General features: G+C 41.3%; 1 protein-coding gene across 1 annotated transcript in view; it reads left to right on the top strand.

Moving 5' to 3' along the window:
• The window catches only part of UBE2H (ubiquitin conjugating enzyme E2 H), a 325238-nt gene that overhangs the window by 256617 nt on the left and 49958 nt on the right, over positions 1-18663 (top strand). The window contains exons 3-4 of the mRNA XM_049775634.1: positions 15796-15872; positions 16405-16479. Of these exons, the coding sequence (XP_049631591.1) occupies positions 15796-15872; positions 16405-16479 (152 nt within the window). The remainder of the gene's footprint in view (positions 1-15795; positions 15873-16404; positions 16480-18663) is intronic.

Genomic DNA, 18663 nt, shown 5'->3' with positions numbered 1-18663 from the left:
TCCGTACTTGTTGTATTGTGCAATCTCTGTTTCTTAGAAGGGAGCCCCCTATTCCCAAGAAGCAAGGGAGCTCTGAAACTAGGATGGTTTTATAAAACCTGAGTGGCAGAGGGGCCGGAGAGATAGCATGGCAGCAGGGCATTTGCCTTTCATGCAGAAGGTCATTGGTTCGAATCCCAGCATCCCATATGGTCCCCGAGCCTGCCAAGCGTGATTTCTGAGTGTAGAGCCAGGAGTGATTCCCCCACCCTCTCCCCTACCCCCCATAAAAAAGCAAAAACTGAGTGGCAGAGAGGGAATTGGGCATTAGGACTTAATTTTTCTGTCCTGCCATTCCCAGACTGTGACCTTTCTGTCCTGGATTTTACTGTCTCGATAATGCTAATGTCAAATAGCCTGTAATTCTCCTAAAGGAATGTCAGTGGTTCCTTTTGTGACAGAGTCTCACATCAATTCTGAGGAGATTGCACTCTGGTATTGATCTGTTTGCCTGCCTGCCTCTTGTCAGCCCAGGCCTATCTGTGAGTTCACCTTTTTCTCCTGGCAGCAATTAACTTAGAGCCTGCTGTCCTAATCCAGCCAAGGAGTGAGAAAAGAAAGCTTATAAAGAGAAAACACTCTTAATATAGATAACCATCTTTGTGCCGGGGATCTTAGGGGTGAATACTGAAAAGAAAAGCATAATATTTAACAAAATTGCTGGCTTAGCAGTAATATAATACTTATGAGTTCTTTAATGTAATCTTTTGAGTATCAATATAGCCAGCAAATAGGTTGTAGTTAACATTGCATGGATAGAGATTATGAAAAAAAAATGAAACTGGGACCAGAGAGTAGCATGGAGGTAAGGCCATTTGCCTTGCATGCAGAAGGACAGGTGGTTCGAATCCTGTCATACCATATGGTCCCGTGCCTGCCAGGACGATTTCTGAGTGCTTCCAGGTGTGACCCAAAAACCAAAAAAACCCAAAAAACATAAAACTTCTATTTTTTACTTATGATGGTAAAAATCCTGATACTCCATAGTAATGTTATTTGGTTATTCTGAAACTTGGAAATTGACCTAATAGAAAATATTATTTGGGATGTTTAATAGTAACTACTATTCCTTATACAAGAGCTTTCATTCTAAGTACTGAGGATAAATTATATGGCACGGACCAGAGCAATATCATAGCAGGTAGGGCATTTTGCTTTGCATGTAGCTCATCCAGGTTCATCTCTGGCATCCCATATGGTCCCCCAAGCCTGCCAGGAGTAATTTCTGAGTGCAGAGCAGGAAATAACCCCTGAGCACTGGGTGTGGCTCAAAAAAGGCTCCCCAAATCATATAGCATATATTAATTGGATGAGTAAACATTACACATTTTGTAAAAGTGTTGATGAGATTCAAATTTATATAATTCTTTTGATTTTTTTTGAGCCACACACCCATTTGGTGCTCAGGGGTCACTCCTGACTAAGCACTCAGAAATTGCCTCTGGCTTGGGGGGACCATATGAGACGCCTCAAACTTTTTTTTTTTTTTTTTTTTTTGGTTTTTGGGCCACACCGCAGTGCTCAGGGGGTTACTCCTGGCTGTCTGCTCAGAAATAGCTCCTGGCAGGCACGGGGGACCATATGGGACACCGGGATTTGAACCAACCACCTTTGGTCCTGGATCAGCTGCTTGCAAGGCAAATGCCGCTGTGCTATCTCTCCGGGCCTTAGATGCCTCACTTTTAAGTATCTTAAGAGATACTTTTTTAGGGGGCTGGAGAGAGAGCATGGAGGTAAGGCATTTGCCTTTCATGCACGAGGTCATTGGTTCGAATCCCGGTGCCCCATATGGTCCCCTCGTGCCTGCCAGGAGCAATTTCTGAGCCTGGAGCCAGGAATAACCCCTGAGCACTGCCGGGTGTGACCCAAAAACCACACACAAAAAAAAAGATACTTTTTTAGTATGGCAAACTGTGATACCCTAAAAGGACGGAGGGAGAAAAGGAGAAACGGTTATGAGAAAGTGGAGGGAAAAGAAAGAGGGAGAACTATCTGCTATAGAAGTAGGCTGTGGGTTGGGTAAAGGAACATACAGTAATTACGGAAATTGTTGGCAGAAATGAATACTGGTGAAGGGATGTGTATTGATCAGATGGGGGGGACCAAGCCCAATTGGGATTGAACCCGGGTTCGCCATGTGCAAGGCAAACGCTTGACCACTGTATGAATGTTCCATCCCTATCAATAACTTTTAACTATCTTATGGTGATTTTAATTTTTTGTTTTTGGTTTTTTGGGGTCACACTGGCAGCGCTCAGGGGTTACTATCCGGGCTCCAAGCTCAGAGAAATTGATCCTGGCAGGCTCGGGGGACCATATAGATGCCGGGATTTGAACCAATGACCTTCTGCATGAAAGGCAACGCCTTACCTCCATGCTATCTCTCTGGCCCATGGTGATTTATTTAAAAAAAAAAAAAATTGTTTCAACATATCTCTGAATCCCTACTTTACAGAAGAGGTTATGTAGATAGTTGAAGAATCCTGAGGGGCTAGAGCGGTGGTGCAAGACATAGGGCGAGCTAACCTAGGATGGACTGCAGTTTTATCCCCCTGTGTCCCATATGGTTCCCCCAAGCCAGAGCGATTTCTGAGCACATAGCCAGGAGTAACCCCCTGAGTGTTACTGGGTGTGGACCAAAAACCAAAATAAAAAATAAAAAATAGTCCTGAAAACTGCATTTGGCCTTCTTCACTGAGGCACCAGAATGTTGGACTCCTTGTGGCCCCTGGGCCTAACCAGCCTTATTTATCTCCATTGTACAAACACGAAGACAGGGAAACCTGAAGTATGGCTACTTTTCAAGCTGGAAATTCTTATCTATATGTATTGAGTGTTGTTTAGGTCTAGGTTTGTTTTATCTTGTTTTTCTAAATAACTTTTTTTTTCCTCACATTGTTTAATCAGGAAAGGAAACACTGGTGAGAAACTTAATTTTGCGTTTTTTTTACTCACACTTCATAACAATACAGTCTTTATCACTGTTTATGCATATTTCTGTCTTGGACTTAAGATAAAAATAAAGAAACTAATCATCTGATGGAAAATTAAGGATGGAAAATTTATATATCAGCTATATGGTATGTTTCAGTTTTGGGGCAACACTCAGGGATGTTTAAGGGATTTACTGCACTCAGCAATTACTCCTGGCAGGTGCTCAGGATGCCAGAGTGTGAACTCGGGCCTGCTACATGCAAGACAAGTGCCCTACCCTGCTGTACCCAAGAATAATATTTGTATGTAGTATAGTATGTATGTATGTATGTATGTATGTATGTATGTATTTAATTTGGTTTGAGGCCACATCCAGTGGTGCTCACTGGACCTATCCTGGTTCTGTGCTCAAGGATCAGTCTGGGAGGGGGATCAGGAGAGCTTAATGTGGTGCTGGGGGATTGAACCCGGATTGTGTATGCAAGGCAAACATGTTCCTCTGTACAATAACTCTGACCCCAGGATAATAATTTTATACAATTATTTTAAATGAAGGAGGGCTACAAAGGAAATTGTTTCGTTTGATATTTTATGAGCTAGGAATTGAAAGTCTTAAAGTATATTACATAAGTTGATTATATGCAAAAATACTCCAAGGTTAGTCCAGCTTTCCTATCACTTATATATTTGCTATATATTCTTCACTATACCTGTGGGCCATTTTCTTATTATGTATTAGTCGTACATACTGGGGTTGTCTTCCATTATGTCAAGAGCTCTCTGAACTTTAAGCTCTCTCACCTGTTACTTGTATGATACTTAAAATAGCTCCAGTCCTCTTGTATCACATTGCACACCTAAGTTATAGTTGACTTTCACTTTACATCTCTTGACTTTCCAGGATCTTTTGTTGCTTTTTTTCATCCTAGGTCTATTTTTATAGTACAGTGCATATTTGAAAAAGCAACTTTTTTTTTCCATTTTAAAATTTACTTTTAACGGGGCCAGAGCGATAGTGCAGTGGTAGGGCATTTGCTTTGCTTTCAGCTGACCCAGGACAGACCTAGGTTTGATTCCCCAGCGTCCCATATGGTCCCCTGAATCAGGAGCGATTTCTGAGGGCAAAGCCAGCAGTAACCCCTGAGCATCACTGGGTGTGGCCCAAAAACAAAAAATATTTTTTTTTAAATTTTATCAGATTTGGTCAGTAGTACAGTGTATATCTCACATGTGTGATCCAACACCTGTGTGCATACATAATTTCGTGGGGATTTTTTTTTACCATGGATTTTTAGAAAGAGCAGCTTCAATTATCTACTGAAATTTGTTTTTTTTTTTTTATTTTTTTTTGGGGGGGGGTTGGGTTTTGGGTCACACCCGCCAGTGTTCAAGGGTTACTCCTGGCTCTATGCTCAGAAATCACTCCTGTCAGGCTCGGGGACCATATGGGATGCGGGATTCAAACCACCATCCTTCTGCCTGCAAGGCAAACCACCCTACCTCCATGCTATCCTCTCTGGCCCCTGCTGTCTCCCCCCCCCCACTTTTTTTTCTTTTGGGCCACACCCAGTGACACTCAGGGATTACTCCTGGTTTTGCACTCCTGACTTAGGGGACCATATGGGACACTGGGGGATGTAACCGTGGTCCTAGGTCAGAGCATGCAAGGCAACCACCCTACCTCTTGCACCACTGGCCCCCTTACCCCCTTTTTTACTTGCTTTGAAATTGAGGCTGTTTTTTTTTTTTTTTTTTTTTTTTTTGTGGTTTTTTTGGGTCACACCCGGCAGGTGCTCAGGGGTTATTTCCTGGCTCCAGGCTCAGAAATTGCTCCCTGGCAGGCACGGGAAGGACCATATATGGGACGCCGGATTCGAACCGATGACCTCCTGCATGAGAGGCAAACGCCTTACCTCCATGCTATCTCCTCCGGCCCCGAGGCTGTTTTTATTAATGTCATTTTTTTTTTTTTTTTTTGGTTTTTAGTTTTTGGGCCACACCGGACACCGGCGGTGCTCAGGGGTTACTCCTGGCTGTCTGCTCAGAAATAGCTCCTGGCAGGCACGGGGGGACCATATGGGACACCAGATTCGAACCAACCACCCTAGGTCCTGGATAGGCTGCTTGCAAGGGCAAACACTGCTGTGCTATCTCTCTGGGCCCTATTAATGTCATTTTATATTTGACACCTGCTATCCTTTTGGGTTTCTTTGTTGGTTGTTGTGTTTTTTGTTATTGGGTCATACCCAGTGATGCTCAGGGTTTTACTCCTGGCTATGTGCTCAGAAATCACTCCTGGCTGGGGGGACCATATGGGATGCTGGGTGATTGAACCGCGGTCTGTCCAGGTTAGAGCTTACAAGGCAAATACCTTAGCACCTGTGCCACTGCTCTGGCCCCAGACACCTGCTATCCTTAATGAATATGAAATCATTAAGGTAAAAACAAGTATTGAGGGCCCGAGGAGAGATAGCACAGCGAGCGTTTGCCTTGCAAGCAGACCGATCCAGGACCAAAGGTGGTTTGGTTCGAATCCCGGTGTCCCATATGGGTCCCCGTGCCAGCAAGGAGCTATTTCTGAGCAGACAGCCAGGAGGTAACCCCAGAGCACTGACACGGGTGTGGCCCTAAAACCAAAAAAAAAAACAAGTATTGAACATTCATTTGAGAATTCATGGAGAATGGATTGAGGTAAGGACATTGTGGCCCAGAATCTAGAGCAATGATTTGTGTTTCAGTTTTTCGTTTGTTTTTTTTGTTGTTGTTTGTTGTTTTGTTGTTGCTTTTGGGTCACACCTGGCAGCGGCAGTCAGGGGGTTACTTCCGTGTTCCTGGCACTCAGAAATTGCTCCTGGCAGGCATGGGGGACCATATAGAATGCTGGGATTTGAACCACTGTCCATATTGAAACGACTGTGTCAAGGTAAACACCCTATCACTGTGCTATCTCTCCGGCCCCCTGTGTTTCAGTTTTGAGACTATATCCTGCTATTTTCAGGTATCAGGGGTTTTGCAAACACTCGACCCTTACACTATTTCTGACGTTTTGTAGTGGTCCTCAAACTATGGCCTTGGGCCACATATTGTATTTGTATCTGTTTTGTTCTTCATTGCAAAATAAGATATATGCAGTGTGCATAAGAATTCGTTCATAAGTTTTGTTTTTACTATAGTCAGACCCTCCAATGCTCTGAGGGACAGTGAACTGGCCCTCTGTTTAAAAAGTTTGAGGACCCCTGTTTTAGAGCAATGATTTAAAAGGCTATACTTGGACTAGAGATAGGCAGTGAGTTGAGGCACACAGGCCTTCTGGGTTTGATCCTGCCACCTCTTATGGGTTTCCCTAATTTCATAGCCAGGACTGGTCAGTGAGCACTATCAGTGAGACACTGTCAGTGAGACAGTGCTACATGTGGCCCAAAAACAACATAAAAAGGCCACACATCATATCATATTTGTACATGTGGAATCTTTCCTTTAATATAATTGGGGGAAAGGGGTTGGGTCATACCTAGATATACTCGGCTACTCTGGACAAGATGTGCTGGAGATTGAACCAGCATCTGTCACATTGCAAGGGGACAGGCATCTAACTCCTGCACTATATATTCTCTTCCTACCTCTTTTAATTTTGAATTTAAATGTTTGCTCTAAGAAGCCTGTCCCTGAAAAGATTGGTGAGATGGTAACGATGGTAGGGTAATTGCCTTGCTTGCGGTGACACAATTTTATCCATGTCCCTCATATGATTTCTAGAGCCCTGCTAGGGAGGGATCCCGCATGATTATATTCCTGCTAGATTTAAGCGACTACCAGTTGTGTGCCCACCGCAAAAACAAGAAACTTCTCCTTGAGAGAATGAAATCATAAAGATGCAGGTGAGGGAATTACAGGTTTTCTAGAGACAAAACTCATAATGTACCAGTTGCAGAGGAAGAAAGGGAGAGGAGACAGACCTGACCTTGGTTATGTGGGACGTGGGTCTTTGGATGTGGTGGCTGGTCTACATATCTCAGGTTCTTTTCCAGCTTATTTTCTGAGATCCATTATTTTTCTCTCTCCCATGTTTATCTGCTGACTGGGTACTGCTGCTTGTTGTTTTTTAATTATTTTTTTTACTTCTTACACATCACTTTGCAGTTGTAATGTTCTATATATCACTTGAAGAGGGCCAAAGAAAATATTTCCTTTAAAATGTTGCTGTCACTGCTACTATGAATAGATCACTTATGCCTTGATTAGAACGTTTGTGGGTAGGGATTATTAAACACTTAGTTTAATTCTATTTTCATTGAGTGGGTATTGGGTAAAAGCTGTTTTTGGTATTTCAAATGAATAAAGAAGTAACTTCTCAAAGATTCCTAGAGAAAATTGGAAACATTAACAAGTAAGTACATAGCCTGGGTATGCCATAAAGCCACCTTCAACTTAGTTTAATAATGACCTTGATCTTAGACACTGATTAATGGACAGAAGAGAAAGTATTCAGTCCACAGGATTGAGAGGGTAGGTCATCTTGTAAAGAGGTTCCATACTTGTTGAGTATGGCTCCAAAAGTAAAGGACAAACAAAAGTTTAAAAAAAGATATAATTGGGGCCAGAGAGATAGCATGGAGGTAAGGCATTTGCCTTTTATCAGAAGGTCATTGGTTCGAATCCTGGCATCCATATGGTCCCCCATGCCTGCCAGGAGCGATTTCTGAGCGTGGAACCAGGAGTGACCTCTGAGCGCTGCTGGGTGTGACCAAAAAAAAAAAAAGAGAGAGAGATAATTGTCATTACCCTTGAATACATGAGAGACCCCTCTAAAAATACATTAACATTTTCTGGAGTTGGAGTAATGGTACAGTAGATAAGGAATTTCCTTTGCATGTAGCTGACCTGTATTAAACCTCCAGGTTCCCATATTGTCCTTTGAAGTGGACCAGGAGTGTAAAACCAGGAGTAAATCCTGGGCATTGCCAGGTATGTCCCTTCTCCTCCCCCACACCCAGTGTTTCCTTAAATATTCTTTTTTACTCACACTTAAGAAAACAAACAACATTGGGGGTAGATTATTTGCATTTAACCTTCTGTAGCTTTTAATTTTGAGCCTGGCTATAACAAGGAAACCCAGTAATGAAAATTGGATTTTCAACAGTTCATGACTTGTTTAGATAGGTAATAGCTAATTATGCATGGATTTGTAAATTTTCAATTAAAAGTAAATGCTTTTTTTTTTTTTTTTTTTGGTTTTTCGGCCATACCTGCTGATGCACAGGGGGTTACTCCTGGCTATGTGCTCAGAAATCACTCCTGACTTGGGGGACCATATGGGATGCCGGGGGATCGAACTACAGTCCACCACTCTGGCCCTAGTAAATGTACTATTATTAAAGAGCTGTTTCCCATTTTCTTGCGAGCCTTCAAGCATATAGATATATGCTTGGCAGACACCTTACTGCTTGCGCCATTGCCCCAGCCCCGAGCATACATATTTTGAGATACTTTTTTGTTGGTTTGTTTTGGGGTCATACGAAGCACAGCGGCGCTCAGGGGTTACTCCTGGCTCTGCAGTCAGAATCACCCCTGGCAGGCTTGGAAGACCATATGAGATGCCAGGATTCGAACCACCATTCGTCCTGGATTGGCTGCATGCAAGGCAAACGCTCTACCGCTGTACTATCTCTCTGGCTCCAGTATTTTGAGATACTTAAACTGGAATTTGAACTTTTTAGAAAAGAGCTTGGGGGGGGGGGAAGAGTTTGGTCTGGAGAAAGTGCACCAGGTAAAAAGCTCTTGCCTTACATACATAAGGCTTACCCAGATTTGAGTTCTGGTACCACATATGGTCCCCTGAGCAGTGCCAGTTGTGATTCCCTGTTACAGAGGTAGGAGAAGTATGTTCTTCTAGGTATGGCCCCCAAACCAAAATAAACAGTCTAACTCTAGTTGCATCTATTTCCTTGTGTTTAAAACTGTCAATATTTTCACTATTGCTTTGTTTCCTTCATTGCTTTTATCTGCCACAGGGTTATCTGACTTTCTAAATCTGCTGTATACAGTATTTTCCGGCGTATAAGACAACCCCCTAATTTTGAAGTTAAAACATAGGTTTAGGCCTATATTCACTGTATCAGACAGAACGTTCTGTTCTGCAAACTGTATGTACGACAGTGAGCCAATACAACAACCAGCCAAAGGTTCAACTGTAATAGACTTCCTCTCTGACTCTGGCCAATCTGAGCAGGCTTTTTACAGTGTAGATTTGGGTCCAGAACACTGTTTATTTGCATGCATAAAAAAGCCTGCTTGGATTGGCTTGAGTTAGAGGGCCGGTGAGCAGCCTTGCAGTGATTGGTGCAGGATCAAGTTGGAAAATTCGATTTTGTGGCGAACATAAAGACAATTTTCATTTAGCAGGCATATTGAAACAATTTTTCAGGATATACTCGGCGTATAAGACGACCCTCTGAATTTTCGGTTGACTTTTTTTTTTGTTGCAAAAGGCATCTTATATGCCGGAAAATATGGTAGATTATTTTGTTGGGAGTAGCTTAGATTTTCTGTCTTTCAGATGTAACTTTTTCCTAAAATCTATTAGAAACCATATTCATATAAACCTCTTAAATTTTCACTTCTATTATTTAAGAGTTTGGTGTTTGATAGAATCGATTAATACATCTTGCAAAGAGGAATCTTAGGTACCAGAGAGGCAGTATAATGGCAAATGTGCCTTTCTTGCACATGACCAACCCAGGTTTAATCCCGATACCCATTGTGATCCCTGAATATTGCAGAAGGAATTCCTGAGCACAGGGCCAGGAATAAGTCCTGAAAGCAGAGAGTTTTGCTTAGTAAATATTAGATCTTGAAAAAATTAAATTCTTTTGTCAAGTATTGGGCAGGCTTTGTATTTGTTTTACTCTTTCGGCAGTACTGTTAATGAGCTAATAAAAGCTTCGCAATTCCCTTTTTAAGAGATTAGGAAATAGTCACTAAATCAGTGGTTTATTGATTTCCTGGGTGATGCCTAAAATTTCCAACTGTATAATATATTGCCACTTGACTTTTCTTTTTATATTTCAACTACTGTGTTCAAAACTGTCTTCTGTAACATAAAACTCTTTTGTTCTGTATTTTGCCAATTGTAGTATCACTTCACCTGAGTGACAAGGCCAAGACCAACAGTATTTTTAGACCTGACCTGCACATGGAAGTAGGCTATGTCTGTCTTATAACTTCATTCACACATTCAGTTTATAAATATTGTGTACCCATTCTGCGCTGGCACTCAACTAGGGTTTTAGAATGCGACCATGAACAAAAATTAGTCCCTGCCTGCCTGAAATTTGCATTGTGATAGGTAGAAGTAGACAGGCAATCCACGGCATAAGAGTAAAATATGTCACTGAGTGCACGTTTAGAGTATGTGGAAAAGGAGAGTGGTGGGCCCAGGAGACTTCTCTGAGGGGAGGAAACCAGGATTACAGTTAGAAAATGAATCCACCGTTGCTCTGTAGTTTTTTTAATTTTCATGCAAATGGAAGATTGTAGTGCTAAAGCTCTTGGCTTGTCCAGTTAGTTGCAAAGTCTCCATTTCATCATGACTTCCATTCATTCCCACAGCTGTTATTTTAGTTGAGGCCTGGGACACTTTGTGCTCCTCAGCATTAACCTTGCTTTTCACACTGTCAGTCTTGCATACTACATCATGGTTATCTTTGTAAAAGCTGCAATTCTGCACACAGAAATGTCAACTATCTCCCCACTGACCAGATAAAACACATGCTTTAGGGCCCAGGGTTCTCTCCTCTCCTCCTGCAATACACCGGTCCCTATCCCGTGGACCCATCCATTGCTTTTCTTTCTTTGCTTAAAGTTAAAAATCTTTTTCTCCTCCGCTACACATCCATGTCTTGCTGCTCTGAAGCTCTATATAAAATGAATAGTACATATTTTTTGTTGTTTTTTCGGCCACACCCATTTGATGCTCAGGGGTTACTCCTGGCTAAGTGCTCAGAAATTGCCCCTGACTTGGGGGGACCATACGGGACTCCGGGGGATTGAACCGCAGTCCTTCCTTGGCTAGCGCTTGCAAGGCAGACACCTTACCTCTAGCGCCACCTCACCGGCCCCACATAGTACATTTTCTTCATCAACTTCTCCAAAGCTTCAAGAAATAGCTTCCTATTCTATACTGGTAGCCCATTGTGCAAAGTCTTATTTTGATACATCTGGCAATGCTCTGTGCTCAGTAATTATTCCAGTGGTGCTAAGGGTATCATAGTATCATATGTGGTGCCAAGGATCAAACCTGGATAACTGCTTTTGAGGCTAGCATTGTAACCCATGTACTATCTCTCTGGCCTGAGTAAAAATTTTTTGTGTGTGTTTTCTCTTTAACATACACATCTCTGGTGCCCTTGGTATTCTTTCATTTAGAAATTCTGTCTGGAGAAGAGTTTTTTTGTTTTCTGTCTTTGTTCTTACTCGGGAGATATATAATTAGTAATTTACTAAATAATTAGTAAATCAGGGTCTTTTTGGGGGGTCACACGTGGCCGCACTCAGGGGTTACTCCTGGCTCTACACTCAGAAATCGCTCCTGGCAGGCTTGGGGGACCATATGGGATGCCGGGATTCAAACCACCGTCCTTCTGCATGCAAGGCAAACACCCTACTTCCATGCTCTCTCTCCAGCCCCTCAGTAAATCATTTTTGTTTTTGGTTCTGGTTTTGGTTTTTGGGTCACACCCGGCAGTGCTCAGGGGTTATTCCTGGCTCCTTGCTCAGAAATTGCTCCTGCCAGGCTCGGGGGACCATATGGGATGCTGGGATTCAAACCAATGACCTTCTCTATGAAAGGCAAACGCCTTAATTCCATGCTATCTCTCCAGTTTCAGTAAATCAGTTTTTATATGGATTTAATAGATGCCAGTCCTTTATTCTCCATATCTCAGCTTAATGAGTTTCTATTTATTGATGTGGATAGATTTAAGATATGTATTTATCAGGGGGTACAGTGAATAAATCTGCTTGGATTTAGGAGATACTGTACATATATATTCTGTTAATTGTTACTGTATTGTTGCCTCCCAGATTGAGAAGGAATCAAACATGAATAAAAACATGCCCGTATTCATTATAAATATATATCTTATCACTGGTAGAAGCGTTTTCCTTTTTGTTTTTGTTTTTGGACCATACTCAGCGGTGCTCAGGTATTACTCCTGGTTCTGCACTCAACAACTACTGGCAATACTTAAGGGAGCCATATAGGATGTTGGGGATGAAATCCAGGTCAGCCATGTGCAAGGCAAGTGTCCTGCCTGTTGTACTATTGCTCTGGTCCCAAGAAGCCATTCCTACCCCACCTCTGATCCTTATTACCTTTCTTCACTTTTCCCTTGCTTTCTATCTCAATAGCTTTTTTTATCTTGGAATAAAATTTCCCCTTTACCTAATTGGTAAACCCAAGCCTCAAAAAAACCTTTTTAGGGGCTGGAGAGGCGGTGCAAGCGGTAGGGCATTTGCCTTGCATGCACTAATCTAGGATAGACTGCAGTTTTATTTCCCGGCATCCCATATGGTCCCCTAAGCCAGGAGCGATTTCTGAGCACATAGCCAGGAGTAACCCCTGAGTGTCACCAAGTATGGCCCAAAAAGCAAATAATAAAAATAAATTTTGGGGCCGGAGAGATAGCATGGAGGTAAGGCGTTTGCCTTTCATGCAGGAGGTCATCGGTTCGAATCCTGGCGCCCCATATGGTCCCCTGTGCCTGCCAGGAGCAATTTCTGAGCCTGGAGCCAGGAATAACCCCTGAGCACTGCCAGGTGTGACCCAAAAACCAAAAAAAAAAAAAAAAAAAAAAATTTTTAAAAATTTAAAAAAATTTTTTTTAGGGGCAGAAGAAATGGTAAGCAGCCAACTTGGTGTGATTTTCTGGCACCTCATATGGTCCCTTAAGCCCCACCAGGAGTGATCCTTGAGTGCAGAGCTAAATGTAAGCCCTGAATACAGCTGGGAAACATGCCATAGTAAGCTGTCTAAAAATTCTTAGTCTCAAGCAGGATCCTTTGCTATTCACTTGACCATTTTCCTCTATAATTTAAGCAGAAGCACATATTTAATTATTATTTTTCCTAAAGGCTGTTTGCCATGGACCTGCTAAAACCACCCTCTTCCATTGGCTTGGGTTTTTCTAAACATCCTTAGGAAACCACTTAAGTTTGATTCCTTTAAAATAGGGGTCTCAAACTTATGGCCCGCGGGCCATTTGTGGCCCTCCGTACAACATTTTGTGGCCCTGCCCTAGAGGAATCTTTTTTTGTTTTGTTTTTGTTTGGGTCACACACCCCCAATATTCAAGGCTTACTACTAACTTTGCACTCAAGGATCACCCCGACTTTGCCTCCTGCAGCCCCCAGGTAAATTGAGTTTGAGACCCCTGCTTAGAATGTGAGCTGATGATATTGGCAGAATATTAACTTTCAATAAGTACTCATTATTCAGATTTAGCAGTAATTGTTGATACAGGGCCAATATAATTTCCTTACCATTCTTTTAACTACCCACCCTGGGTTATTTTGAAGCAAATCTGACATACTACACACTTGAAGATTTCAGTTTGGGTTCTTTATAAAAAGTATTATTTATTTATTTATTTATTTATTTATTTATTTATTTATTTTGGTTTTTGGGCCACACCCGTTTGCTGCTCAGGGGTTACTCCTGGCCCCTGGTTTGGGGGGACCATATGGGACGCCGGGGGATCGAACCGAGGTCCTTCCTTGGCTAGAGCTTGCAAGGCAGACACCTTACCTCCAGCGCCACCTACCCGGCCCTAAAAAGTATTATTTCTTATCGTTGTATATATTACTGCATTAACAGACACTTCTACCACAAAAACTAGGTACTGCTCCTAGTTGAGTTTTTTCAACTTCGAGCCTCCAGGAGATTGGGAAGAAACTGGACTGAGCATCAGACTCACTGAGCTACACAAATTGTTTCTGTCCTCTGCGCCCGAGGCACAGGCATTCATGGGTCTTTTCCCTGTGGACACAATGCAGGGAGGCCACCTTCTGTTTCATAAATTTATTACCAATAAGCCTAGGGAACAATGCTGTCGGAAACGTGGATCTGGGCCTGTTAAAATCAGTCCTGTGACATGGGCTTAGCCTTTGGCTCCCTGTCTGGAAAATTCCAGGACTATATAAAAATCATTTCTAAGGTCCCGATAGACACGTTTTGCCAAGAATGTCAGATATCTCCTGACAGTTTGGCATTCGCCTTTAAATATTAGATTGTATCATCATAATGCCATTCAGGGAAAATAAGGTGGTGGGTGGTTGGCATTTTAAAAGTGAAATGAACTTTCTGGGAATGTTAAATCATTTTTTTATTCTAAAAGTGCTGATACTTCACTAGTGAAATGCTAAGTAAGTGAAAAGCATTATTTGGCAATTTGGATGAGAAGTGAATAGAATGAGATTATTGGATATTTTTAACACATTTTAATGAGAACTGAGAAAGTGATGAAGAAAACTTCTAGTGAGTTTCTGCCCAACTACTTGTCTGACCAATATATCTCAGAAATTGATCGTTGTTTTTGTCATTGTACCTTGTCTTTTTAAAGACAAGCATTATCAAGCAGTGAAGTTGCATATTTTTTGTGGGCGAATTTTCATTTGTGGTGATGGCACTGCTTATTTTTAATGCAATGTTTTTTTGTTTTTGTTTTTGTTTTTTTTGGTTTTTGGTTCACACCCGGCAGCGCTCAGGGGTTACTCCTGGCTCTATGCTCAGAAATCGCTCCTGGCAGGCTTGGTGGACCATATGGAATGCCAGGATTCGAACCACTGTCCTTCTGCATGCAAGGCAAACGCCCTACCTTCATGCTATCTCTCTGGCTCCCCTGTTTTTCTTTCAATTGAATCTACATTCTTTTTTTTTTTTTTTAAATCTGATTTTTTTTTTAATCTACCATTTCAAGGCAGCATAAATATAGCACAACTCATTTTGCCAACTTGGTAGACGCTCAGAAATCGCTCCTGGCAGGCTGGGATGCCAGGATTCGAACCACCGTCCTTCTGCACGTAAGGCAAATGCTTTACCTCCATGCTATCTCTCCAGCCCCTGAATATAACTTTTGAGTGGCTTTCCAGTACCACTAGATCCAAGCGTACTTCATGATAAGGCCTTTGATGGAGCCATCAAGTCTGCACAGCTGGCTGGGTTTTGCTGGGACTGCTCCCCTGCATCTCACCCCATAATCCTCTGCCCCCCCCCATAAAGGATACTGAATTTATGTGTACTAGGTTATGATTCATTGGGGCTAGATCAGGAAAGAAAATACAAAAGAAGGAAAAACTAAGAGTCTTACTTTCATTTGCTTGCTTGCAAAGTGCATTCTTATCTTTTACATATTTAACCCTTGTAATCCTTAGAAATTTTATGAAATGGTGTTTTTCCACTTTGCTACAGAACAGAGTCTCAAGTAATTTTTATCTAGTTTACCCAGTAAATGGCAGTTCTGGGATTTGAATCCTCGACTGAAGTTTTGTCATACACTTTGTTGTTATTGCTGGTTTTTTGTAAGCTGGGGCTTAGTCTAGCACCTCACTCTATTGCTGAGCTACATCCGTGAATCCCTGATGCTGATCCTTTTCACAAAGATAGATCTATCCACTACAGGATTTGATTTTTTTGTTTTTGTTTTGTTTTTACATTTTATGGGTCTCCGGGTACATTTTGTTAACACTCTGAATGGTATTTCTCGAGGCTGTCATTAGTTCTGGGTAGCTTAGAGTCTGTGTAATTTCCTTTACTTTCCACCATAGCATTGAGAGTAAACATGAGGTCACGATCCTGGGAGGACTCAATGAGTTTGTAGTGAAGTTTTATGGACCACAAGGAAGTAAGTACATGTATTGGTATGTGTTCTTCTACTATAATCTTTTTTCCCTATTCTATAATATACAATGAGGCTATGAAAGAGAGAGAGGGTGGTATGTATTGTTTGTTACAAGTAAATTGAATTGAATCTGGGACCAGTAACAAAATCATGGTTTTAAAATTACTCTTACCTCATTTCTTTGGCATTGTTAAAGTATGAATTCTCAGTTTTATTATATATTGCCACATAAATGGTTTTGAAGGAAATGTTCCTTTTTTTTATTTTTCCTGGGGCTTGAATGAAATATATAGTGTGTTAAGTAATTCAATGACAACAATTCAAGGGGAAGAAAATCCTTGTTTATTTTAGAACTTTTAAATATATTTAAGTCTGAATATGAATTTATATAGAATGGTAGTGACTCGTGATTCTTGAAGAGGTGAATTTTCAAGGTGTCGGATAAGATTAAATTAATTTGTACACAGATTTATATTTGGAGATATTAGAGATATTTTAATTTTTGAAATATTGATTATTTTTATTTTTATTTCAGCCCCATATGAAGGTGGAGTATGGAAAGTCAGAGTGGACCTTCCAGATAAATACCCATTCAAATCTCCATCTATAGGTATGTAACTGCTAGTTTCTCTCTTTAGAGAGTTTGTAATCAAGAGAATAAAAGAAAAATAAAATCCTACATTTTGTAGGCAGTAATTCCAGAAATGGCTACTTAGCTGAATTTTCCCCTTTTTGACCTTGGTTAAATAATCAGTGACTTTTGTTGGGGAGGGGGACCTTCATAGTATAATAGATGTTTAAATATATCCTTTGCATGACTTTGATGACTATAATTTTAGACTTCCCGCTTGGAGTCATTTTAAAACTTGTCCATTAAGGCTCTTCACTGTATAATAAATAACTTAAATCTCATTTCAAATGCCAGATTGTTGGAATAATTGTTACTATCTGACCTAATTAAATTTTTTTCTGTATCTTACTTTACTTTTCTCCTCTCCAACTCGATACCTAACAGTGAAATTACCCATTTTTGTTGTCCCAATCTTTAGCCCTTTATATAGCAGGAGATAGTAGAATAAAAACCTCAAGCAGGTATTTTTAAAGAGTTACTTTTTTTTTTTTTTTTTTTTTTGGTTTTTGGGTCACACCTGGCAGTGCTCAGGGGTTATTCCTGGCTCCAGGCTCAGAAATTGCTCCTGGCAGGCACAGGGGACCATATGGGGCGCCGGGATTCGAACCGATGACCTCCTGCATGAAAGGCAAACGCCTTACCTCCATGCTATCTCTCCGGCCCGAGTTACATTTTTTTAATCTCTCCATCTTCCTTCTGTTTTAGTGTATTACTATTTTTTCGCCCTCATTAAGGCACCTAGTGACTTTTTTGAGATTTGTAAGCTTACACCTATTATGTATTTATGTAGAATGGTAGTAATGTAGCTAACTGAATCCAGTTTTTAAATTTTCCTTCTCAAAAACCAGAGAGATAGTACAGAGGGCAAGGCACTTCTTGCATGCAGCTGAGCCAGGTTTGATCCCAGTACCACATACATTCTTCCAAGAATAGCCAGGAGTGATCCTTGAGTACTGCCAGGTGTGCTTCTCTCCCCCTCCCCCAGTCATCTGGAGAGGACTTTGGAATCAATGACAGATCTTTTGGTCTTTATAGACATATCTTTTCCCATTCCCCCATCCAAAAGGGTTTTCTAAAAGGTGAGCAGAAAATTTTGTTAAGCTGTATGCTTTGATTATAGGCCCCATACATTTTTAAGATAAGTAATACAGCAAAAAGTAAGATTCCTAATGGGATAAAATAGCTGTATCACCAACATCTAGTTGTTTTATATAGCTTTAGAAAATACTGTGCATAGTTAGGGGTGTCACTCAATTATAAAATGCTTGTCTTACCTGAGTTTGATTCCCGGCATTACCAAAAGAAAAAATTGAACACAACTAGGGGCCAGAGCGATAGCACAGTGGTAGGGCATTTGACTTTTATGCGGTTGATCCAGGATTGACCTCAGTTCGTTCTCTAGCGTCCCATATAGTCCCACAAGCCAGGAGCGATTTCTGAGTGCATAGCCAGGAGTAACCCCTGAGCATCACTGGGTGTGGCCCAAAAAAACAAAAATAAATAAATAAATAAAATAGACACAACTGTAGGATGAGAGATGTAACTCACTGAGAGAGCACATGCCTTGCATGTATAATGGACTGACCTATTGCACCCCCTTTACCCCCAAATAAGATTACCAAGCAACTATAATTCCCTCTTAGGATGCACTCAGAATAAATGTAGAATGGGTAAGGCACTTGCTTTGCATGTAACCTACCCGGGTTCAATCCCTGATACCCCTTATGACTCCTGAGCCCCTTTAGGAGTGAATTTCTGAGTGCAGAATCAGGAGTAAGCATCTGACTATAGCTAGGTATAGCCCCAAAACAAAAAGATTAAACCGATTGGAGCCTCTCGGGTGCCTTGAATTTTTAAAATGCATTGATTTCGACAAATTCACGGATAGTTAAGTTGGAAATTTCCCTATTGCTATAAGGGCCTTTAAGTTTGAGTGAATGGTGAAATAGGAAAAGTCTGGTATGGTGCTGAGACTTAAAACACTCTCTATGTACATCTGACTTAAATCTATAAAGGTTGGCAGCCACCCAGTCCCAGTTCCATTTTAGTTGGGGGGAGGTATATTTCACTTATTTCAAGAGGACATTTCTCATATTAGGGTTCTTTGTCCGGTTTCCTGTCCCCATTTATCTCTTGATTTTAGGTGTTTTGTCTATACAGGCA

This window comes from Suncus etruscus, chromosome 1 (genome assembly GCF_024139225.1).
Source record: "Suncus etruscus isolate mSunEtr1 chromosome 1, mSunEtr1.pri.cur, whole genome shotgun sequence".
NCBI lineage: Eukaryota > Metazoa > Chordata > Mammalia > Eulipotyphla > Soricidae > Suncus > Suncus etruscus.
Note: the sequence above shows the minus strand (reverse complement) of the source record. Positions and strands in the feature narration are given on the sequence as shown.